This window comes from Garra rufa, chromosome 6, assembly GCF_049309525.1.
Source record: "Garra rufa chromosome 6, GarRuf1.0, whole genome shotgun sequence".
Classification (NCBI taxonomy): Eukaryota; Metazoa; Chordata; class Actinopteri; order Cypriniformes; family Cyprinidae; genus Garra; species Garra rufa.
The window spans coordinates 18,405,068-18,429,669 of NC_133366.1; the positions used below are offsets into that span (position 1 = coordinate 18,405,068).

Consider the following 24,602-nt stretch of genomic DNA (forward strand, 5'->3'; position numbering starts at 1 on the left):
CAAATCAGCCAGACCGAGCAGGAATCAGGTAAGATACAAAATAGAGTACATTTAATGAATATGGTATACTAAATGTAGACTAGCATATGTTTTCTTGTTCGTTTAGGCTCATCGCAGTTCTACAAAGTGGTGGTCGTGTGTCTGGCGTTGATGTTCGGTGTTCTGCTGGCTGGTCTTATAGCTCTAGCATTCAAGTACAGAACAGACACTGTTCAGTTAAAAACTGACTATGACCAGTGTATTGATGATCAGGACTATCTGAACAGACGTTACTACAATCTGACGATAGAGAGAGATCAGCTGCAGGCTAGTGAACAAATCCAAATAAAAAAAGTAGAGACTTTAGAAAAGCTGCTACTAATTGGTAAGTATTCAACTTAGACATTTAACTTGAATCAAATGCAATTACATTTAAATATTGTAGTTTTTTTCACCTCAGCATTACATATACAGTAATTTAACAAATATATTCTCTTAAGGATGCATGACAGGAATGAGCAACTTTTCTTCTCATCTTTATTGTGTCTCTGCAAAAATGTTGATGTGGAATGAGAGCAGACAGAGCTGTGCTGAGAACGGAGCTTATCTTGTGATCATAAATAGTCCAGAGGAACAGGTAAGTGAGAGAGCAAAAAGAAACAACCCTATTGTTTCACTAATCCAGATTTAATACAGAGTTTATATGTACCATTATCATTGGTTTCAAATAATTATGCCCACCTGGGTGCTAATTCTTTTTCTTTACATATGGGCTGCAACAGGAACTCAATTCTAATTTCCAAATGAATTTATGGATTGGCCTGTCTGAAAATATTACTGAGGGAGTGTGGAAATGGGTGGACAACACTGAAGTAATTAAAGAGTGAGGATCTGAGTTTGATTTCTTTTCAAATTCTAAAAATATATGCTCAATGTTTACAATGTTTATAGTGATTTCTTCTAATTAAAATTGTTATGTTTAGGTACTGGGCAATAGGAGAACCTAATGATTTAAATGGAAATGAAGATTGTGTGGAGATTGAAACTGGCTGGTCAAGCCAAAAAAACTGGAATGATTGTCCATGTGAAGACAAAAAACATTACATATGTGAATATGAATATTAAATGCTTATTTTTTAAGCCATGAAAGCATCACAGTATTATTATTCTGATGCATTTTTCCTCTATTTCTGACTCTGCTTTGTGTTGTGCCTAACAATGTTCTATAGCTGTGACTTATTCACAACACAGCACAGCCTCTTGTACCTTGTTGCTTGCATAAAGAAATATTCACATGGAGTTATATCATCTCACCTGTAAGATACACATTAGAGATTACTTCAATATTATATTTAGGGGTTCGAGCATCACAACTCTGTCACCAAAAATCACCATTCTGACAGAAAAAAAGATCAGGTAGACCACCCATAAAGCGTAGAGATTTGAAACTTTGAGGGTAGTACCCATCCCGTCTACAACGTCACCAATTGCTCATAACTCCTAAACCGCTTGTTGCATACTCAGGTGTCTTATATTATGGGAATCCGTGGCTCAGAATAAGCAAAAGCCATTTGATGGATTTGATAACAAAAATTTTGTCTATTTTAAATTGCAACCTACTTTTGCAGACTAGTGTTAGATTTGCCAAAGGGATGCCAAAACGTTTGAAAGAGGCAGGCAACTTTTAAATGGAATGAGATATGTGAGACCACAATCTGAGGTCACATTAAAGAAATTGCAGAGATTGGCTACTGTGTGGCACTATAATAGGAAAAAACATCAACATGGGTATAACTGCATCCGTTAGTCCGACTGAGAAGGAAATTCACATGCAGTATCTGTGTCCAAAGTGCCACGATTGTCTATGAGCATGCTTGTGTATTTCGAAAAACATGGAATAAGAAATAACCTATTAGATGGGGTTAATGAAGGCCCAATCAGAATGAAAATCGGTGGGCCTGTTTGACTTACGACCCCAAAGTGAGAAATGTGAAAGAAATCAGATAATATTGCATGTTTTTTCACACAGACATACAATATTCATAACATTTTATATAGATCTCCTCGTTCTGAACAACTTTGCCTCAAGATCCACTGCTGTATTCAATTTGTTTGTTAATTATTCTGGATTATTTAACTGACATGAAAAATGCCTTTTTCTGTGTTTAATTACTATAATCGTTGCATCTACCAACCCAAAAATGTGAAAAAGGACAACCCAGTAACTGTTTTGGTAAGTCTTTTTCTGCAAGCATGTGAAAAAAACAGATTTCATAAAAAATTTGCGAATAAATCAGTTTCCATCCAACAAGTCAAAGAGAATAAAATGGTCACTTACTAATAAACTGGCATTAAATATCAATATTTATTTAGCAAATGCATTTCCATATCATATTATGTTTGCACTTACGTCAAGTTTTGATGTAAAAAATTGCGAGTTTCGTTCGGTTCAGTGGCATTGTTTACGTTCAATATGGCTGATTGATGACGCGTCATGAAAACACTCTATTCAGATTAATTCTTTTTCACACAAGTCAAAAACCACCTTAGATAAACCTCGTTTGCGAATTAAGGGATCCCCCCACCCCACCCCAAAACTTGGTGTTTTGATTACTTGTTTCTGACTCAATACTTCAAAATGTGCATAAAACCAGGGTGATGAAAACACCCCAGTTAACCACACCAAATACTCTTTGACCACACCACATCAATTTGGGAGCAGCGTCATCTATTGGTCAAAAGTAATAAAACATTTAATAGTTTTACAGTGGTTTTTGTTTATGATTTTTCAGATATTTTGAGTACAATAATCTTGTCATCACTGTCTATAATTACTCAAAGGTCTTAAAACACTTGAATTATGAAGCGTAATAATTCAGACTTAGTATTGGTTTGCTGTCCAGCTCTTCCTATGGACTGAATACAGTTTTCAGAGCTGGTGGATAATTGCAAATGTGTTCTACTTTAGCCTGTATGGTTTTATGCTTTACATTCAAACAATAATAAAAAAAACATCACGAAAAAATACAGACATAACTAGGTGTATGTTTGTTCATTTTTTTTTGGAATCAAAATCGTCATAGATTTTATTATGACATAGAGGACTTTAATTTTGACAGGGGTTTTTATTAACCCGGAAATACAGCAGAACCGTTGCTCCCCTAACACTGCTTTAAGATGGCTTTCAGAACTGGACATATTTTCAACTACCTTCTGAATATTTTGTGTGAATACCGGTCATAAGCGGATGGTGTGTGGAAATTAGATCGGATTTAACGGGGTTTGGGCCACTGTGAGTGTTGTCCGATCTCGACGACACCTTCAGTTTCCCTTCGGCATTCTGCACAGCGCTCGACACCAGTGCTGTTACCCTGGCTGTGGTGTTGAGTTTGTAAATATTATCGGCTCTCCAATCAGACTCCATCTAGACCAGGTCGTCTGATAAAATGGCCACCATGGAGAAGCTGATGAAGGCGTTTGAATCACTTAAATCATTCCAGCAACAGCAAGGCCCGCTGTCGGCCGAGGAGCTCGTCCAGAAACAGTGAGTGTTGAACGGATGTTAATGCAGTTTTTAACGCTTTGATGCAGCCTCATCATCATCATCATCAGGGTGCTGACATCACCTGACACAGTCGCTATAGTAATGTTATCATCACATGCAGGAGGGCTGTGTGTTTTCTCTTATAAAGCTGGTTATTGTTGTTGTCTTGGGCTTAAAATCACATGACGCTCAACACGTTAGAAGTGTCACACAGCCTTGTTTGATTCTGCGTCAGTGTCGAGATAAAACAGAACGCACTTCTCTAGAAACCCTACGAGAAAGCTGTTGCATATAAAGAAAGCAAGGAAAAGCTGTATAATTCTTGATTACTGAAGCAAAAAAAGATACTCGGACATTTTCTATGAATCTGTTTGTCTCCTGATTTTTCTGTCTCTCCCAAAACGTATTTTTCCAACATCATCAGACACAAAAATGTCAGATTTTTGTTATACACCTTGACAAATCTAACATTTGAGTGAATGAAATGAGATTGTGGATGGCTCAAGCCGATTTTTAGCTCCATCTAATGAATTGTTACCATTGTCAGTCAAACTGAAAATCTTGGAATATTACCAACTTTTGTCTATGTATAAAATGCAAAAAACATTTAAATTGTCTGGTATGCCGTTCTTATTAGCTGATATATATATTATACAGTTACCAGTCAACATTTTTTGAACAGTATTTTTTTTAATGTTTATTAAAGAAGTCTCTTCAAACCTGCATTATTTAATTGAACAAAAACGGTAAAATTTTGAAATAATTTTGCTTTTTAAAATAACGTTTTTCTATTCGAATACATTTTAAAATGTAATTTATTCCTGCGATTTCAAAGCTGAAATTTTAGTATCATTACACCAGTCACTTGATCCATCAGAAATCATTCTAATATTGTTTTGCTGCTCAAAAACATTTATTCTTATTATTATGTTAAAAACAGCTGAGTAGAATTTTTTCAGGTTGCTTTGATGAATAGAAAGTTCCGAAGAGCAGCACTTGTAACATTATAAATGTCTTTATCATCAATTTGATGAATTTAAAGCATCCTTGCTAAATAAAAATATTAATTTCTATCATTTCTTCCCCCCAGAAATGATACTTGATAAAATTATAATGAATCCAAGCTTTTCAATGGTATATAGTGTATAATGTTACAAAAGTTTTTTTTTTTATTTCAGATAAATGCTTGTCTTTGAATCTTTCTATTCATAAAAGAATCCTAAGAAAAAATGTTCTCGACTGTGTTAAATATTGATAATAATAAAAAATGTTTCTTGAACAGCAAATCAGCATATTAGAATGATTTCTGAAGGATCATGTGACTCTAAAGACTGAAGTAATGATGCTGAAAATGTAGTTTTGATCACAGGAATAAATTACAGTTACATATATTCTAATATAAAGCAGTTATTTTAAACAGTATAAATATTTCACAATATTATTTATTTAGCTGTGTTTTACATCAAATAAATGCAGGTTTGGTGAACAGAAGAGACTTCTTTAAAAAACAATAAAAACTTAGTGTTCAAAAACTTTTGACTAGTAGTCTATATGATATATATTTTAATTCTTCTGAAGATATGGCCTGAGTAAAATCAGTTTTGAAGTATTTATTCTGCCCTCCAAAGGCAAAGCACAGTAACTACACATTTGGTCAAAATTGAGTTAAGGCTTAAAATGGACTTTGTGACAACTGTTTTGTCTTGTGGCAAAGTCTCCTGGTTCAATTGTGTCCCGTTTCAGAGAAACGAGAGTGTCAACATGTTTGACTAGCTGTTGTAAAAATTTTAAAGGCATTTTTCTCAGTTTCACTATTCACGTAGTTACTGCACTTTGCCTTTGGAGGGCAGTATTGATAGTGTGATATAATTTTGATAAAGAGAAACTTAAATGAACATTCTAGTGGTCATCGCTCGTTCATATTAAAGCGAAAGTGATATTTTAAAGTTTGTTAATTATTATTAACTACTTAATTTTAGATTAATGATACAGATTGACATTATTCTGGGTAAACATCCCATGATAAAATGTTTGGTACTCTTTTGGATGTTAATGCACCTGTTTGCCAAGGAGCCAAGTGATCATGAGTCAACCACTGTAATAGATGACCTATTACATATTTAGTTTTTCAAGGTTGAATGCTTATCTAAGTCTTTTGGTTGTGTTTAAATCAATTCAGATTTGTTGCAGATCCCCACTAGTGAGCAGTGATGTGGTGCAGAAGAACAGCTTTATTGCCGCATTGTTAGCAAGTTTACATTAACCTAATGGACTTAGGTAATCAGTATCGGAAAATAAACAGTATCCGGCTGACTACTGTGGTCCAACATGACTTTACGGATAAATGTTGGATTTTCAACCCAGTTTATTCATGTTAAATTGCGTGTTAGCAGCTCTTATGTGTTTTTTTGAAGACAGTATCTGCTGGAGATGTTATTCTTGTGTTAATCAAATGTTATAAGTTCTGTTTGTTTGTTTTTTTATGACATTCACAGTAATATTGTGTTCTCTTACAGGAAAAAAGACCTTGCTACAACCAAAAAGGACAGAGTGACGCATTGCCTGACGATATGTGAAAACATTGTGGCACAGTCGCTGAGGTATGCAGTAGTCAATAGATGGACACATCAGATTGAGGATAATCAGATCTGGTCACGTCTTATGAGTCATTGGCAAAAGCCTATTGATGCTGAGGCTAGACTGGCTTCTTTTTACCCTTACAATGCAAATTCAATGAAGGTATTCAAGATGAAAAATCCTAAATTAATATTAGATGCCTAGAAAATGTTAAGTTTAAGTTCTCAAAGTCAATTTCTTTTAGCTTGACTACACTTGAATACAAAAGAAGTGTGTTTGGAAATCAATGGCAAAATCTAAGATAATTGTAAGCTCCCAAAAGCCTGCAGAAATGTTTTGATTAGATCTTTTTGAATGTGCTGTCCTTTACCTGTAGCACTGTACACTACTGATCAAAAGTTTAGGGTCTATAACATTTTTGTTTTTTCATTGTTGGCTGAATATGTTCAATTAAAAATAGATTAAAATGACAGTTGTGTGAAATGTTATTACTATTTAAAATGACTGTTTTCTGTTATAATAAAAACCAAAACCACAAAACCAGTCATAAGGTTAAATTTTACAAAACTGAGATGTATACATCCCATGAAAGCTCAATAAATAAGCTTTCTATTGATGTATGGTTTGTTAGGATAGGACAATATTTGGCTGAGACACATCTATTTGAAAATCAGGAATCTGAGGGTGCAAAAAAATCAAAATACTGAGAAAATCACCTTTAGTTCTCCAAATGAAGTTCTTAACAATGCATATTACTAATCAAAAATTACATTTTGATATATTTATAGTAGGAATTTTACAAAAAATCTTCATGGAACATGATCTTTACTTAATTTCCTAATGATTTTTGGCTTAAAAGAAAAATCAATAATTTTGACCCATACAATGTATTTTTGGCTATTGCTACAAATATACCCCAGCGACTTAAGACTGGTTTTGTGGTCCAGGGTCACATATGTGAGGGCAAAGCTGAATTTGATGCTTACAAATCATTCCTTATTATTAGCAATGTTAAAAACTTCTTCATATTTTTGTGAAAATAGTGTTCCTTTGAGGAATACAAAGTTCAAAAGAACAGTATTTATTTAAAAATAGATTTATTGGTAACAATTTAAAAGTCTTTACTGTCACTTTTGATCAATTTAATGCGTCCTTTCTGGATACAAGATTAAAAAAAACCTTACTGACTCAAATCAAACCAGTCTTGTTTAACAATTATTAAAATACATAATTCATTATGCATTTGAAAGTTTTAGCCTAAACATTTTTAGCAAACTAGTGTTGTTATCACAGCTGTGTATGTCATGTGACTTTATCAGGACATCTCCAGAGTTCCAGAAACTTCTTGGAATCGCTATGGAAATGTTCTTGTTGTGCAGCGATGACAAGGAGTCTGATGTCAGGATGGTGGCAGATGAGTGCCTCAACAAAATCATCAAAGTAAGTCATGTACAGTTCATATGTCTGATATATATATTCATTTAGACTCTAATGATGATTACAATGGTAATTTATTGTAATATAATTTTGTTTTGTTTTACTTTGCAGGCATTGATGGATTCCAACTTGCCTAGACTGCAGCTTGAACTGTACAAAGAGATTAAAAAGGTGAATCAAATTGCATTCTCTTTATGTGATTTGGATGTATTTTCACAAAGAAGGCCAAAAGTTTACATACACCTTGCAGAATCTGCTAAATGTTAATTGTTTTACCAAAATAAAAGGAATTAAATTATAAAAATAACCCTGTTCAAAAGTTTACATACACTTGATTCTTAATACTGTGTTGTTACCTGAATTCGTGTTTTTTTTGTTTAGTGATAATTGTTTATGAGTCCCTTGTTTGTTCTGTTCTTCAGAAAAATCCTTCAGGTCCCACAAATTATTTGGTTTTTCAGCATTTCTTTGTATTTGAACCCTTTCCAACAATAACTGTATGATTTTGAGATCCATCTTTTCACACTGAGGACAACTGAGGGACTCATAAGCAACTATTACAGAAAGTTCAAACGCTCACTGATGAGTCAGAAGGAAACACGATGCATTAAGAGAAAGAAAAAATGGATACTTCATTAGGTTCAAAAGTTTACACCCCTGGCTCTTAATGCATCATTGTTCCTTCTGAAGGATCATTGGGTGTTTGAACCTTCTGTAATAGTTGCATATGAGTCCCTCAGTTGTCCTCAGTGTGAAAAGATGGATCTTAAAGTCATAGTCATTGTTTGGGGGAAAGTGTTTTTGGAAATGGTATACCGTATAGGTTTTGTAGGTAGGGTAGGGGTCTTGTTTTTTCTAGGGACATGTACAGATCACTAATGAAGCACTATTTTCACAGAACGCTGCCTCTCGGAGTCTGCGGGCAGCCTTGTGGAGGTTTGCTGAGCTTGCTCACCTGGTGCGACCCCAGAAATGCAGGTATGCTTATTGACTTAAAGTCAGTTACTTCTGTTGTTCTGCTCAGGAATAAGCAAAACTGATATTGGGTTAGTAAATACGAAATGAAACTCATGCTTCTCTTTTTTTTAATCTCTTTTTCTCAGGCCGTACCTTGTGAATCTGCTGCCATGTCTGACACGGATCACAAAACGTCAGGAGGAGACTGTGCAGGAAACTCTTTCTTCTTCAATTCCTAAAATTATGGCTGCCCTGGGACACTTTGCAAATGATGGAGAGATCAAGGTATTAACTGTGCTTCATGAGTTCAGTTCTATAAAGTCAAATATTAAAAACTACTGGAAACTAATCCAGTGATATCTATTGGTTTAGCTGAAATTAGTCACAATGAAAAGTTTTTAAAGAACACGTTGCTTTAAAAAACCACATCACCTGATTATCAGGTGGAAATGACTTGACTCATGAGTCATGATTAAAAGTCACACCATCGCAATCCTAACCTTGGCTCCTGGCCTGAATTCCGTGATTTGGCACCTCAGTGCAGGAATTCCCACACTGTTATCTTCTCTCACTGTCTAAAGCTGTGAATGCGCAGTGGTGACATCATCTTCTCAATATGGAATGTGACTCAGTCAGACTGGATTTAATTATCCATGAGCCTCCTCTCCCTCACATCAGTACGAGATGGAAAGAGTCTGATCCTTGCCAGGAACACATTTGCATTTAAAGACAGGAGAATTGTCAGTTTAGTGTTTAGTTTTCTTATGCTTAAAATTATCTAAAGTCATTAATACACAGATTTCTACATGCAAGGACAAGGGAAGGTCCTTAGAAAGACAGGATACAAAGACAAATCAATTTGTATAGCTATACGTACACTCCAGGAGATTATAAAGATTATAAATGTCTGTACTGTCACCTTTTTAAAATTACTGTACTCAAACCTTTGAATGCTAGTGTACCTCTTCAGATTATATCTGTATTTAGACAAACTGTTGCAGATGAGGGATCAAAAATTCGCAAGGAAAACACAAATTAAAAGTTCAAAGGGTTTGCATTAGCTGACCCTTCATGTTCCTAGATTTCTCTTTAGTCATTTTTGCTAAAAATAAAATTAAGTATTATTAATTAGAATTAGAATTAACAAAGCAAGTTAAACATTATCATTTCATAATCTCACTTCCTGTTTAAATGACTCTTATTCATATTCAATCAATTATTCTTATCACAATCACTGTGAATGTGTATTTAGATGCTGCTGAAGGCCTTTGTTGCCAACCTGAAATCCAGTTCTCCCACTATTCGTCGAACAGCGGCCAGCTCGGCTGTCAGTGTGTGTCAGCACTCACGCAGAGCACACTACTTCTACACCTGGCTTCTTAACGTGCTGCTTGGTAGGACTCTCACACACACAAACACTGGTAAAACAGACTTTTTTTTAAATGTCTTAACTCATCTTCCTGTTTTCATTTCTCTCTCTCAGGATTGGTAGTGCCGGTGGATGAGGAACATTCCAGTCACCTGATTCTGGGTGTATTATTGACATTGCGCTACCTGATGCCTCTTCTTCAGCAGCATGCTCCTAACACCAGCCTAAAGGGAAGCTTTGGGCTCGTTCGTAAAGAGGCAGACGTCACACCTACACCTGAGCAGCTCATTCAGGTATCAGAGCTAATAAAGTTCAGGATTTGACATATATATAATGGAAAACTGTATTTTCCTGACTGCCTCTTAAAGAAGTTCACTTCCAGAACAAAAATGTACGGATAATTTACTCACCCCCTTGTCATCCAAGATGTTCATGCCTTTCTTTCTTCAGTCGTAAAGAAATTAAGTTTTTTGATAAACTTTTCAGGATTTCTCTCCATATAGTGGACTTCTATGGTGCCCCAGAGTTTGAACATCTAAAATGCAGTTTAAATGCAGCTTCAAAGGGCTCTAAACGATCCCAGCCAAGGAAGAAGGGTCTTATCTTATATTTAGGGGTGGGAGAAAAAATCGATGCATCGATGCATCGCGATTCTCTCTTCAACGATTCTGAATCGATTCCTAATATTTCAGAATCGATTCTGAGCTTCTTCTTTTTTTTCTGCATATGGCACGTGTGCGCGCTAGAGACGCGGCTGGCTACAGCGCACAGAATCTGCACTGTGAGACACGTGCGCATTGCTTGACAGTGTGCTTCCATCCGCCGTGTTTTACTTTAGATATGCGTTCATTTCTGCCGTCTGGAACGCAAGAAACTGTTGCACTGACAGACTCACGTGCGCTTTGTGTTTGTTCGTCCTAAAGCTCGATTGCGGACGCGGTTAAATGCACTTGCATTTTGGAATAGTTTCAAACGAAACTGTACATACAGTCAGTTATGTTTTCAGAGCAGGACAAAACATCTGATATATTGAAATAGATCTGTGCATCAGTGGCGTTCCGTCCATATACAGTAAGCTGCTAATGCTCTGCATATCCAGGCTGTCAGAGAGAATGCGTTCACGTGTTAAATAATATAAACATGCTTATAAATGAATCCCTTATTTGAATCTTCTGGGCAAGCAGATTCTCCGCATCTTCCTTGACTCCTCAGAATGAATGCGCATTCTGTTTTGCTGTCATGCGCGTGATTACATTCGTGGGGTAAGCTGTCCGCGAAGCGCTCGCCCAAGCGGAAAAACGCGCTGTTGCTGCCAGATCCTGATTGCCAAAAATGTATTGTATTTTTGTATATTATATATAATATGTATATTTTCATTATTTCTCAACAATTCAAAAGTTTAAAGTCCACAGAAAAAAATAGCCTATATAAAATGGATATATATTTTTTAAAAATAATAATAAACAGGAAAAAGAGGAAATATTAAAATATGATTTCGTCTCTGATTTTATTGGTGTCTAAATAATGTAAAGATATTATTATTTTTGGTATTACTGGTGGTTTTAGCACTCAGCATACCTGGTAAATAAAAGTGTCACCTCTCGCCACTGCTGTGCATTAGTTTGAATGCAGCCTGTTAAAGTTCCCTTTCTATGATCTCATCAGTAATAATAAAATGGCAGTAATGCTGAGGAAAAAAGAAAATATTCTGTATTCTGGTTCATGACAGTTAGGGTATGTCGAAAAACTACCATCTCATTTTCTTTCATTTGTACTGATCAAGTGTTTACAAAGTGAACCTGCAAAGAAGATTAAACATCCTTTACCAAAAAAAAAAAGGTGAAACACAGATGTATCATGTAGGATGATTTTGAAGTTGGAGAATAAAATAAGATGGGAGTTTTTCGACATACCTTAACTGTCATGAGCTGGAATACACAGAGTTGATGCAGAGTTAGACAAGACAAGCATTATAGGTTTAAAAAGTATATAAACTGTCAATTTGGTTTTTTTTTAGAAAATAACCAATCATTTCACTAGATAAGACCCTTCTTCCTTTGCTAGGGTCATTTGGAGCCCTTTGAAGCTGCATTTAAACTGCATTTTGAAGTAAAAACTCAGGGGCACTATAGAAGTCTACTATATGGAGAGAGATCCTCAAAAAACATAATTTCTTTATGACTGAAGAAAGAACGACATGAAGATCTTGGATGACAACGGGTGAGTAAATTATCTGTACATTTTAGTTCTGGAAGTGAACTACTCCTTTAACCAAAGCAAAGCTGATATTTCAGCAGTTTTATTATGTTTCTGTATATATGTGTCTCTGATTTTCGTTTCTTAGGTCTATGAGCTGACCTTGCACTACACGCAGCACTGGGATCATAACGTGGTGACAGCATCTCTGGAGCTTTTGCAGCAGGTGTTTCGCACTCCTCCCCCTGAGCTCCTGAATGCACTCATCACACGTGGCAAAATATCATACACCAGTGTCTTCAGAGAAGAGACAGAGTTCCGCGCACGCAGTGGCAGCATTCTTGAGCTTATTGGTAAATAGTGCTTTTATTCAGTCTACTGCATTTATCCAATCCGTGGTCATGCCGTAATCGTTTGGTCAGTCGCCTCGGTTTTACTGCCACTGGAGAAACGTTCTGTGAGAAAATAAGGTTTGTGCTGGGTATGTAAGGAATTTAACTAGAGATTGACTGATTATACCTGATAGTGGCCGATAGCGGTAACTACAATAGGAAAACATGGTCAGTAAATCAGCCAATTGTATGACAAACATGGAGCGGTGTTGATTTTTACCGGTAACCTATTGATTTGGTAAAACTATATAGCTCAACCTCTGTAGTAATCTGTAGTTCTTTTTGATTGATCTGAAGTTGTTAAATTGTGAAAGTTTATTTTAGTGTAATTCAAATCTTTCTTACTCACTAATAACAAGCCCTCCTAAAATTCAGCCCTTAAAGGGATTGTTCACCCAAAAATAAAAATTCTGTTAATAATTACTCACTATTATGTCATTCCAAACCCGGATGACCTTTAGTTTATCTTCAGAACACAAATTAAGATATTTGATGAAATCTGAGAGCTTTCAGACCCTGTATAGACAGCAACGCAACTGACATGCTCGAGGCCCAGAAAGGTAGTAAGACATCAGTGGCCTAACCATCATTTTCTGAAGCTACTAGAATACTTTTTGTGTGCAAAGAAAGCAAAAATAATGACTTTGCGCATACGTCGTGACACTCTCATGAACGTGCGTCAAAGACTGACACCGAAGAGCAGAAATTTCTGGATGGTCATTATTTTTGTTTTCTTTGCGTGTAAAAAGTATTCTCATAGCTTCATAAAATTACAGTTGAACCATTGATGTCACATGGACCATTTTATCGATGTACTTACTAACTTTTGTGTCAATTGCATTGCTGTCTTACAAGGTCAGAAAGCTCTCGGATTTCATCAAAAATGTCTTAATTTGTGTTCCGAAGATGAACGAAGGTCTTAATGGTTGAAAGGACATGAGGGTCAGTAATTAAAGACAAAATTTAAATTTTTGGGTGAACTAACCCTTTAATATTTCCCACATTGCTTCTTAATATTATCTATTCTGTTTGAAAACTAATCATTAATCTGTAAAATTCACTGCAACACTGCAAACAATTTCACAATGCATGTGATCTTCATCCTCTGCTTCTTCCTTCCTTTAACCCTCAAAATGAATTTTTGGGCTTTTTCTGCTCTCTTCACTTCCCGTTTCCTGCGTACAGCTGGTGGGTCAACATGCAGTCCTCTCCTCCTCAGGAAGCAGAAAGGTGACGTCTTGCCTGCCCTTCTTTTGCGTCTAACCTACTGACATATTTCTGTGTTTCGAGGCCTGTCTATGGCACTTCAGTAAAACTATTTTTATATTTAATGTGCGGCTGGAGTTTTAGACTGTTAAAGAAGGTTAGAATGGTGTTTGGAATAGAACAATGCTTGTTGTATAGTAATGATATGCCTTGCATGATGTGCTTGTCCTAGGTAAGCTGTTGTCAGGTGAAGAAGAGGGTTTGGAGGATGACCCTGAGAGGGCAGAGGTCACCACAGGATCGTTCTCTGGTAAGTTGAGGAGAGGAGTACTGTTATGGTAAAAAATCAGGATAAAAAATTCATAAATTAACCTAAAAGGTGGACCAGAGCCACATTTAGGAACCAGAATATCATATACACTACTGTTCAAAAAATTTGAACGATAGATTTATTTAGCAAACAAATGCATTGCAACGTATGGCAGGAATAATGCTTTGTTTCATATTTCTTCAAGCCTCAGTTGGTGGCGACAGCTCCAGTGAAGCTCCCTCCTCATCAGGCGTTTCATCTCTTGGCACATCTGACATCATCACAGAGCAGCCGCGCTCTTCCCAGCATGCCTTGCAGCCGGGAGACTCAGTGGACCTGAGTGCATCAGAGCAGGGCGTAGGGCCTGATACTCCAGATGAGGAAGATGAGGAGGACATGCTAAGTCGGAGCTCAAGCGGGGGCGCCGGGGTCGTCAGCGCGTCCGGTGACTTGGTAACCGATGGCAACCAGATGTCGGTGGGAGCCGTGTCGTCGTCGCCCCCTAGTGACAGTTCCCAGACGACTACGGAGGGGCCGGACTCCGCCGTGACGCCTTCAGACTGCGCCGAGCTCGTAAGTGTCACCAACACCAGCAGACGCTATCGGAACTATTCACCACCTTCCCCAACTCCCACAGAAGGGCCGGACCCGCACTCCGACAGCGAGTCGTCTGTCTACAGGCCATCCTCTTCCTCTTCTACCTCGACTTCTTCCTCCTCCACCTTTTCTGCCATCTCTTCCTCTAGCAGTAGTGACCAGGTCAGCAGAGGACAGGGGGTGAGGCTATTGTTGCTCTTCCCCGCTCCAATAGGACCCCGTCCCTGATTTGCTCCGCCCCCACATGCACGACCTCTTTCCTGAGGTGTTCGAAAGCCTTTTATTTCCCTGATTTTGGACCAGTGATTAAAAACCCAGCCCCAACAATACTGATCTCAGACCAGTTTTAAGGGCTTAATTTGAAGCTGAATCAGTGTGTTATTGTTAACTAAAACTAAAACTGTTAAAGGAGACGCTCACTTCCAGAACTAAAAATTACAGATAATTTACTCACCCCCTTGTCATCCAAGATGTTCATGTCTTTCTTTTTTCAGTTGTAAATAAGCAGTTTTTTGAGGAAAACATTTCAGGATTTCTCTCTATATAGTGGAGTTCTATTGTGCCCCAGAGTTTTAATTTCCAAAATTAAGTGCAGCTTCAAAGGGCTCTAAAAAGGGCTCTAAATGATCCCAGCCAAGGAAGAAGGGTCTTATCTAGCAAAACGAACAGAATACACAGAGTACACGCAGAGCTAGACAAGTCAAGCTTTGGAGGTAAAAAAGTATATCATTTGTGAATTATTTTTTATTTATTTTTTATTTTTTTTTAAGAAAATAACTGATTGTTTCGCTAGATAAGACGCTTTTTCCTTGGCTGGGATTGTTTAGAACCCTTTGAAGCTGCATTTAAACTGCATTTTGGAAGTTCAAACTCACAGGCACCACAGAAATACACTATATGGAGAGAAATAATGAAATGTTTTCCTCAAAAAAACATAATTTCTTTACGACTTAAAAAAGAAATACATAACCATCTTGGATGACAAGGGGGTGAGTAAATTATCTGCAAATGTCTGTTCTGGAAGTGAACTTCTCTTTAAGATCGTTTTTGATAATTAAAATGAAGCTAAATAAAAATGTTGGATGAAAAACTTAAAAGGATAGTTCACCCAAAAATGAAAATTACCTCCTGATTTACTCAACCTCAAGCTATCCTAGGTGTATATGACTTTCTTCTTTCAGACGAATACGAGTTGTATTAAAAAATGTCCTGGCTCTTCCAATCTTTATAATGGCAGTCCAATAAAGTGCATCCATCCATCATAAATGTACTCCACATGGCTCAAGAGGGTTATTAAAGGCCTAGGCCAAGTTTTGTTTACAGCAAAGGAAAACCAGTTTCCTTTTGGCTTATATCAAAATCCTCAGATTTTTTCTGATTCTGATTTCTGATTCTAATTCATGACCGGTGTTTTGTTTTGCTCTCTCCACTGTACTTCCGCTTTCACCTATGTCATCTGCTGGAACGCCACTCTCTTGTGAACGCGTGTACGACAGTTAGCAGAAGCTAGAGATTATGGTTTATAAAGTTTTAAATATGGATATTTTTGTTAAACAAATGCACTAATTCGCTTCAGGAGGCCTTTTATTGACCCCCTGGAGCAGTGTGGAGCACTTTTTATGATGAAGGGATTGAAGGATATTTGAGGAATATCAGTGAATATCAATATCATCCATTCACTGCTATTATTAAGCTAGAAAGAGCCAGGACATTTTTTTTTAAAATAACTCTGAATATTGTCGTCTGAAAGAAAAAGGTTTTATACAGCCAGGACAGCTTGAGGGTGCGTAAATCGGGGTAGTTTTCATTTTTGAGTGAACCAAATTGAAAATTAGGAATTTTGATTTGTCAGTTATCTTAAGTTTAAGTGTTACAAATACTAAAACTGAAACATAATTAAATTAAAGCTAAATGGAATTTTTTACAGGAACAAGGAAAACTGTCAATATAAAAATTTAAAGCTAAATAAAAATGTTAAATACTAATAAATGCTAAAATGGCGTTGAATTGAATTGGAGCCATTTCTCTGTTTGTCTCTGAGAAAAGCAATGATCTCTGGCCACAAGCTCCCTTCTGCCAAATTAGAAGACTAAAATGTATAAATTAATATCTAATGAGTCAGTCGTCAAATCCTCAATATTTTCTGGTAGTGCAGCTGGCCGTAGATTATCCTCCTACTTTTGGTTTTTGTGAGGCCCAAAATTGTCTTGACATGCATATTATTATGCAAAAGCAAGCTGCGATCAAGCAATATTTGTCTGAGTTCCTAAAGTGGTACTGCATGTCTGACTGTTGACTGTTACTGTTCTTTGTGTGCATTTGCATGAATGAGTTGACATGAATGTTTATGCTTGTTTGTGAGTTTTGTCCATTCTGTTATGTATGTATTGATGCGTGTGTATGTATGTAAGTGTATATATATTTGTGTGATGTGTAGGTGTTGGACGGCAGTGAGAGTCAGTACTCAGGGATGCAGATCGGCACACTGCAAGATGAGGAAGAGGAGGTCGCAGCTCCACCACCTGACAAACCTCCAGAGCCCTTCTCTCAGTCAGCACTGGGTACATGTTCATTTTGTACACAGCAATACACTCTGTTCTGATGGTCTAACTTGGATTTGAAGGTAATCCTTTTAGCTCACAGTTCTGTTTTCTCTTGTCATCAGCTTTGAGTAAGCCCCATCTTCTGGAGGGAAAAGGTCACAACAGGCAATCATCTGATAGCAGTGTGGATCGATTCATACCAAAGGAAGAGGTTCTGGAACCCGCAGAACTCGACAACAAGGTGAACACACACACAGTCTTTATAGTCCAAATGAATAATGTTGTGCATCTCAGAGATCTAAGAGTTAAACTGCACAGTTTGTGAATATTTTGTATGTGTTCTGTGTGTTTTAGCCATCTAGGATTAAAGGAGATATTGGTCATTATACTGACCCACAGGAAGAGCCTCTGGTGCACTGTGTCCGGCTGTTGGCTGCCTCCTTTCTGCTCACTGGTCAAAGAAATGGTGAGAAACAAGATATTAACTCTTGTGTGTTGCTTGACTTTGTATTGTCACAATAACATACAAGTGCTTTTGTGTGTTGGTGTTTGCTAGTTGAACATTAAACTCTTTCTTCATTAAATAATAAATCTATGTGTGTATTATAGGGCTGGTTCCTGATAATGAGATCCGTGTGAGCGTTAAGGCGTTAGCCGTCAGCTGTGTGGGCACTGCAGCAACTCTTCTACCTGAAGCCTTCTTCAACAAACTCTATCTGCAGCCACTGGAGGGACAACAACCAGATGGTGAGAAAAACACTGACCACTATCCAAGGATTCTGTTTATTCAGGGATCCATAGAATCATACTGTTGCTTTTTTTACAAATTTTATTTTTGCTTTTATTTTTTGTTTTGACATGTTTTTTTGTCTTTAGGTTAGTTTTTATTTATATTTTTGTTTTTGTACATATGCACTACCAGTCCAGTTTTTGTGCTGAATTTTTAGCCTCATTACTTCAGTCACATGATCCTTCAGAAATCATTGTAATATTCTGATTTGCTGATCAAAAATATTGATTATTATTATTATGTTGAAAACAGCTAGTACATTTTTTTCAGGTTTCTTTGATGAAAATAAAGTTCAGAAAAACAGCATTTATGTGAAACTGAAATAGAAATCTTTATAAATGTCTTTATCATCACTTTTGATCAATTTGAAGCATCCTTGCTAAATAAAAGTATTAATTTCTATAATTTCTTTCCCCATAAAAAAATTATATATAGTGTATAATGTTACTAAAGCTTTTTTATTTCAGATAAATGTTGATCTTTGCATCTTTATATTCATCAAAAATTCCTAAAAAATGTATTCAACTGTTTTAAATATTGATAATAATAATAAAATGTTTTTGAACAGCAAATCAGCATATTAGAATGATTTCTGAAGGATCCTGTGACACTGAAGACTGGAGTAATGATGCTGAAAATGTAACTTTGATCACAGGAATACATTTCTTTGTAAAATATATTTAAATAGAAAAACTGTTATTTTAAATGTTAAAAATTTGCTTTATTTTTGATCAAATAAATGCAGGCTTGGCGAGCAGCAAAAAAACAAAACAAAAAAAAAAAACATTGAAAATCTTACCATTTAAAAAAACTGGTAGTGTATGTGTTTTATTTTTTTGTAGGGAAGAGTCAAGGACTTAGCTCAACAGGCTTTATCATAATTCGAAAATAAAATGGAAATAAACCAAAACTAACCCATAGGGGAAAATACTTAGCCACAGCAAGGTAAGACAGGATGTGGCAGGGCAGGGACACAGTAGGAACGAATAGGACCATAGTAACATTAGATGACGATCTGGCATAAAACAGAGAGCACAGGGAGAATAAATGCCATGTTCTGTCGTGAATAGAGGTGCAACGGTTCAACTTACTCACGGTTTTAGAGCCACGGTTTTGGTACGGTTCGGTACATGTGCTATGTTAAGGGAAAAACATTTAAAAGTAAAGAAATAAGAATTATCTAAGAACAAGCAACATCACAAATTAATACTATAAAGTAAAGATACAAATAAAATAAACTGATTTTTCGTTTTTTTAGGTAGGTCTAACATTACTTTTTAGTTACAAGGCAGTTACAAAACCTATTCCATAAAGAGCAGTGAGTGATTTCCTTGTTGTTGCTGTTTAGTAAATGTTAAGAAATTGCTGTCAATTTAAGAGAATACACTGAATAATCAGAATCAGAATGAGCTTTATTGCCAGGTATGTTTACACATACTAGGAATTTGTTTTAGTGACAGAAGCTCCACAGTGCTACAGAATGACAGTGACAAGACGGTACATATTATAAAAAGTATACAAGACAGACAATGTGCAAAAATAGCAAAGACATTTGAATGGAAGTTAGTATGTGCGTTAAATAAATAACTGAAAAATGACGCACACACTCACTTCCATTCAAATGTGGATAATTCGCTAGAGCATTTGGCAGCGCACTTTCAGATTTCCTCTGAAATCCTCCACCTCCCCACTTCCACCTGTAGATTTGCTATATGTTATTATATAAGCTATTTGTGCAGCAGCAGTATGTCTTAAATACTCACAACACCATATCTATGTATGTATTTGCAGTAGCAAGTTCCCGTAGCAGCAATAATCTACAACAACAGCAATAACCAACAGCAGCAGCAGTGTAGCAGATCTATTCCGCCAATATACATTAACATTGTCAAACTAGACAACCAAACTTCTTGCATTTGTGTGAGCAGAGCAACAGTACATCAGTGATGTACTGCAGTACATTGAACATGGGGATCCTCAGATCAGAGGAGCCACAGCCATCCTGTGTGGGGCTTTAATCCAAGCCATCCAGCTCAAGACACGCTACAACATGGAGACATGGCTGTCCCAGGTCCACTCTGTCACAGGTGAGAACTACAGCCACAGCTCGATCAAATAAATCACACACTCGAAGGCTTGTCTTCACATTCTCTGTCTTTCTGTTTTCTCAGGAAGCTCTGTGACACTCGGAAACTTTGTGCCTCTGCTGCAGCGAAGTCTAAAAGATGAATCTTCAGTCACATGTAAAATGGGCTGTGCTGCTGTTAGGGTGAGGATATATATGTATACATGATCATTTTTAAACGTGAAGAATGCTAGTTTGAGTCTGTTAGTTATAGAAGATTATAGAAATATTGTGTGTTTTTCCACAACTACAGGCCTGTATCATGGCGTTGTGCAATGGCAGTCTAAGTGAACTTGGCCTGCAGCTGCTCATTGATCTACTGACCCTGAAGGACTGCTCCTATTGGCTGGTTCGCACTGAGCTTTTGGAGACGCTTGCTGAGATAGATTTCCGGTAGGTTGACACAAACTTTACTTGTATTTGAATATGTTGTAAAGAACATTTTGATACAGTCTTTTATAAGGGCAAATATATTTGTAATAACTATACAACTGCTGAACTTCTAATCGTTAAAATCACCTACTGTTTCTGTGTTTGTCAGGTTAGTATGTTTTTTGGAGAGAAAAACTGAGAAGTTGCACAAAGGAGAGCATCACTATACTGGGGTTTGTCATATTTCTTTCTCTTTTTATTCAATTTAAAATAAAGGATTCATTTGGTGCATTAAATAATGATTAAAAGAATAATAATAAAATAATAGTTCTGTCATAATGTATTCCATTTTTAGTGTTCCTATTTGACTTTCTTTTGTGTAACACACAAAGATACATTTTTGAAGAATATATTGATCATGATTTTATGTCTAAAAACCTGTTCATGAAAAAGCATCTTACACACTTTACCCAAAAATTCAGAAAAAATTGTATTACAGTGTAAAATAATTGATTTCTTTGTGAATGTATTTTAAAATGTAATTTATTCCTGTGATGCAAAGCTGAATTTTCATCATCATTACTCTAGTCTTCAGTGTCACATGATCCTTCAGAAATCATTCTAATATGCAGATTTATTATCAATGTTGAAAACATTGCTGCTTGATATTTAGTTGTAACCTGTGATACTTTTTTCAGGATTCTTTAATAAATAAAAAGTTAAAAAGAACAGCATTTATTTAAAAAAGAAACCCTTTGTTACAATATAAACCACCATTTAAAAGTTTGTGGTCAATATATTTATATTTTATTTTGTTTTTTAAAAGTAATACTTTTATTCACCAAGGATGTGTTAAATTGATCAACTGTGATAGCAAAGATTTGTATTGTTAGAAAAGATTTCTATTTTGAATAAATGCTGTTATTTTTAACATTTTATTCATCAAAGAATCCTAAAAAAATAATCACTTGTTCCAAAAAATATTAAGCAGCATGACTGTTTCCAATATTGATAATAAAAGTAATAAGTCAGCATATTAGAATGATTTCTAAAGGATCATGTAACACCAAAAAGTAGAGTAATGCCTGATGAAAACCATTATTTTAATGTGTAATAATATTTCACAATATTAACGTTTTTTTTCTGTACCTTTGATCAAGAAAATGCAGCCTTGATGAGCATAAGAGAATTCTTTAAAAATATTAAAAATCTTACTGATCCCAGTAAAACACAATGTGTTTGTGTATATATATATATATATATGTGACCCTGGACCACAAAACCAGTCTTAAGTCGCTGGGGTATATTTGTAGCAGTAGCCAAAAATACTTTGTATGGGTCAAAATTATTGATTTTTCTTTTATGCTAAAAATCATTAGGAAATTATGTAAAGATCATGTTCCATGAATAATTTTTGTAAAATTCCTACTGTAAATATATCAAAATGTAATTTTTGATTAGTTATATGCATTAAGAACTTAATTTGGAGAACTTTAAAGGTGATTTTCTCAGTTTTTTAATTTTTTTGCACCCTCAGATTCCGGATTTTCAAATAGATGCATCTCGACCAAATATGGTCCTATCCTAACAAACCATACATCAATAGAAAGCTTATTTATTGAACTTTCATACGATGTATACATCTCAGTTTTGTAAAATTTAACCTTATGACTGGTTTTGTGGTCCAGGGTCACATATAATAATGAATATGTTTTATGATTAATGTTTTAATGTATTTAAAAATGTATGTACTGTAATGTATAATTAATTTTTTATTTATTTTAATATTATTAGTTGTTGAGACTTCAGGACCGGGTTCTGAATGATGTTGTGCTTTATCTACTGGCCGATGAGGACCCACGTGTGAGACATGTGGCGGCAAACACCATCGGCAGGTATTCAGATGTTTTTATTCCTGACTGATCATGCTAGCCTGGAAAAATCCAGACCCTAATCTATTAAGATTATGGGTCTGGGATCGAGCAATGAAAACTGCCTAACTCGAGGGGTGGCAGCAAGCATGCATTTGAAACTCTAACTGCACGCAATTGGATAACGCCACGACCAATCACAACAATACACGCTTAGCTACCAGCAGAGCTAAATGATGTTTCATTAACAAAGTTCGGCAGAAGCGAGTCAGATGCTTAGCGTAAACATCACAAGGCAATCAGCGCCATAGGTTTAAATACAGCTGACTCCCCTCAATTCACTCGATGGTTTATCAGTAAACCTCCACCACCCCATCTCATCACTCCGAGTTCTCGCTACTCCTATTGGGGGGTAACGTACTCTGGGTTCGGGCCACTCCCGAGCTCGGAGCCCTTCACCGGACAGCACGCCAAACATGCACTACTATTCTCCGGCTAATTATATGTAAGCGTGAACTCGTGAACTGATAGATTAAACTCTTGCTGTATCCAGTCGGCAAAACAGCAAAAACGTCCTTCTTGCAGAGGAATGATTTGAGTTTTCAGTTTTCTGTTCCTCTTTTATATGGAAAGCCAAGTCTAACTCGTTCATTGTAGCGGCCAAAGCCGTTTCAAACAACTTGTTGTTCATCTGTAGCGACAGCGATCTTTCAAAGTTTACTATATGATTCGGACGTCGCAGCGCTGTCATCATCAGCTTAGCTCGCCTCTGGCCCGCCTACATCAGATACACCGATTTGATTGGTTCCCACAATTGCTTACGTATTGCAGTAACCTGCATCATTGCTCGATGCCAGAGTGTCTTGCAGAGACAATTCAAATTGTGCTCTCGCGAGACCTCTGGATTTCCAGGGTATGATCATGCCTCAGTGAGCTCTAATTTGCTGCTTATTAATAGTTAGTAAGGTAGTTGTTAAGTTTAGGTATGGGGTGGTATTAGGAGATCTCATAATATGTGCTAAGTACTAACAAACGGCCAATATTCTAGTAGTACACCGTTAATAGTAAGAATTGATCCCTAAAATAAAGTTTTACCCACATCACAAATCTCACCCTTTCTCTCACAATTTTGATCGATCTTTCTCTGCTCAGGTTGGTGCCCAGGTTGTTCTATGACTGTGACCAGGCTCAGACAGACCCGGTTGTGGCCATCGCTCGAGATCAGAGCAGTGTGTACCTGCAACTGCTAATGCACGAGACCCAGCCTCCATCGCAGTTCACTGTCAGCACTATTACACGGTACACTACAGCCATTTTTCAGTTGCATGTGTTTAAATGGCAGCTTTCATTTGTATTTGTTTATTCATTGTGCTATTCATTTTTTTTTTTTGGTAAATTAATTAAAAAAAGTAAATATTATGTTACAAAAGGTATCTATTTCAAATGCATGCTGTTATTTTGAATTTTCTATTCATCAAGAGTCCTGAAAAAACAATTTCCACAAAAATATTAAGCAGCACATTGAAAACATTGAAAATAATAAGTAATGTTTCTTGAGCAGAAAATCAGCATATTAGAATGATTTCTAAAGGATCACGTGACACCGACTGGAGTAATTACCATCACAGAAATTAATTATATTTTATCATATATTCAAACAAAACATTTGTTTTAAATGGCAAGAATATTTAAAAACTGCTAATAATATTTCACAATAGCATTGCAATTTACAGCAGCCTTAGAGAGCATGAGAGACTTCTTTTAAAAACTTAATCAAAAAGTAATAATCTTACTGACACCAGAGTTTCCAATAATTGTGTGCTTGGTTTAAATCGAATTTTTATATGATCTGCTTCACTGCAGAACATACCGTGGCTACAATCTGGGTCAGAGCCCACCGGATGTTACAGTGGAGAACAACCTATCTCGGGTCATCACTGCCATCTCCCACGCCCTCTCCTCCTCCACTTCCAGAGCCATGACCGTGAGTGCTTTAACCTTCAAGAGATTTGTCTCGAGTAATCTCTTATTTTTTCTTGAAGTACCATAATGAAACGGGGCTTCTGTATGGTTGAAAGTAGTTCTGTTTGGTGGTACAGTAATAACAAACATCTGCTTTTATGCTGTTATGATAAGTGGTCTCATTTGAACCCAAGATCTAATCTCTTAATGTCATCTCTCTAGTTTGGCTGTTGTGAGGCTTTGTGCCTTTTGTCCAGCACATTCCCAGTGTGCACTTGGAGCACAGGCTGGCATTGTGGCTTTGTGAGCTCCTCTGTCTTTCATCTCAACCGCTCCAGCCAGTACCGCAGCCGAGGACGTTCTTTTAGGTACACA

General features: G+C 36.4%; 1 protein-coding gene across 1 annotated transcript in view; it reads left to right on the forward strand.

The window, feature by feature from the left end:
• The first annotated feature begins 3,228 nt into the window (after positions 1-3,228).
• The window catches only part of htt (huntingtin), a 51,825-nt gene continuing 30,451 nt past the window's right edge, over positions 3,229-24,602 (forward strand). Inside the window, exons 1-23 of the mRNA XM_073841865.1 lie at positions 3,229-3,523; positions 6,040-6,123; positions 7,420-7,540; positions 7,649-7,708; positions 8,436-8,515; positions 8,641-8,779; positions 9,747-9,888; positions 9,978-10,156; positions 12,208-12,412; positions 13,890-13,967; positions 14,173-14,540; positions 17,002-17,125; positions 17,230-17,348; positions 17,462-17,573; positions 17,717-17,854; positions 19,826-19,984; positions 20,069-20,166; positions 20,276-20,415; positions 20,564-20,627; positions 22,189-22,289; positions 23,418-23,564; positions 24,129-24,249; positions 24,450-24,595. Coding sequence (XP_073697966.1) covers positions 3,426-3,523; positions 6,040-6,123; positions 7,420-7,540; positions 7,649-7,708; positions 8,436-8,515; positions 8,641-8,779; positions 9,747-9,888; positions 9,978-10,156; positions 12,208-12,412; positions 13,890-13,967; positions 14,173-14,540; positions 17,002-17,125; positions 17,230-17,348; positions 17,462-17,573; positions 17,717-17,854; positions 19,826-19,984; positions 20,069-20,166; positions 20,276-20,415; positions 20,564-20,627; positions 22,189-22,289; positions 23,418-23,564; positions 24,129-24,249; positions 24,450-24,595 — 3,023 coding nt within the window. The 5' untranslated portion in view covers positions 3,229-3,425. The remainder of the gene's footprint in view (positions 3,524-6,039; positions 6,124-7,419; positions 7,541-7,648; positions 7,709-8,435; positions 8,516-8,640; positions 8,780-9,746; positions 9,889-9,977; positions 10,157-12,207; positions 12,413-13,889; positions 13,968-14,172; positions 14,541-17,001; positions 17,126-17,229; positions 17,349-17,461; positions 17,574-17,716; positions 17,855-19,825; positions 19,985-20,068; positions 20,167-20,275; positions 20,416-20,563; positions 20,628-22,188; positions 22,290-23,417; positions 23,565-24,128; positions 24,250-24,449; positions 24,596-24,602) is intronic.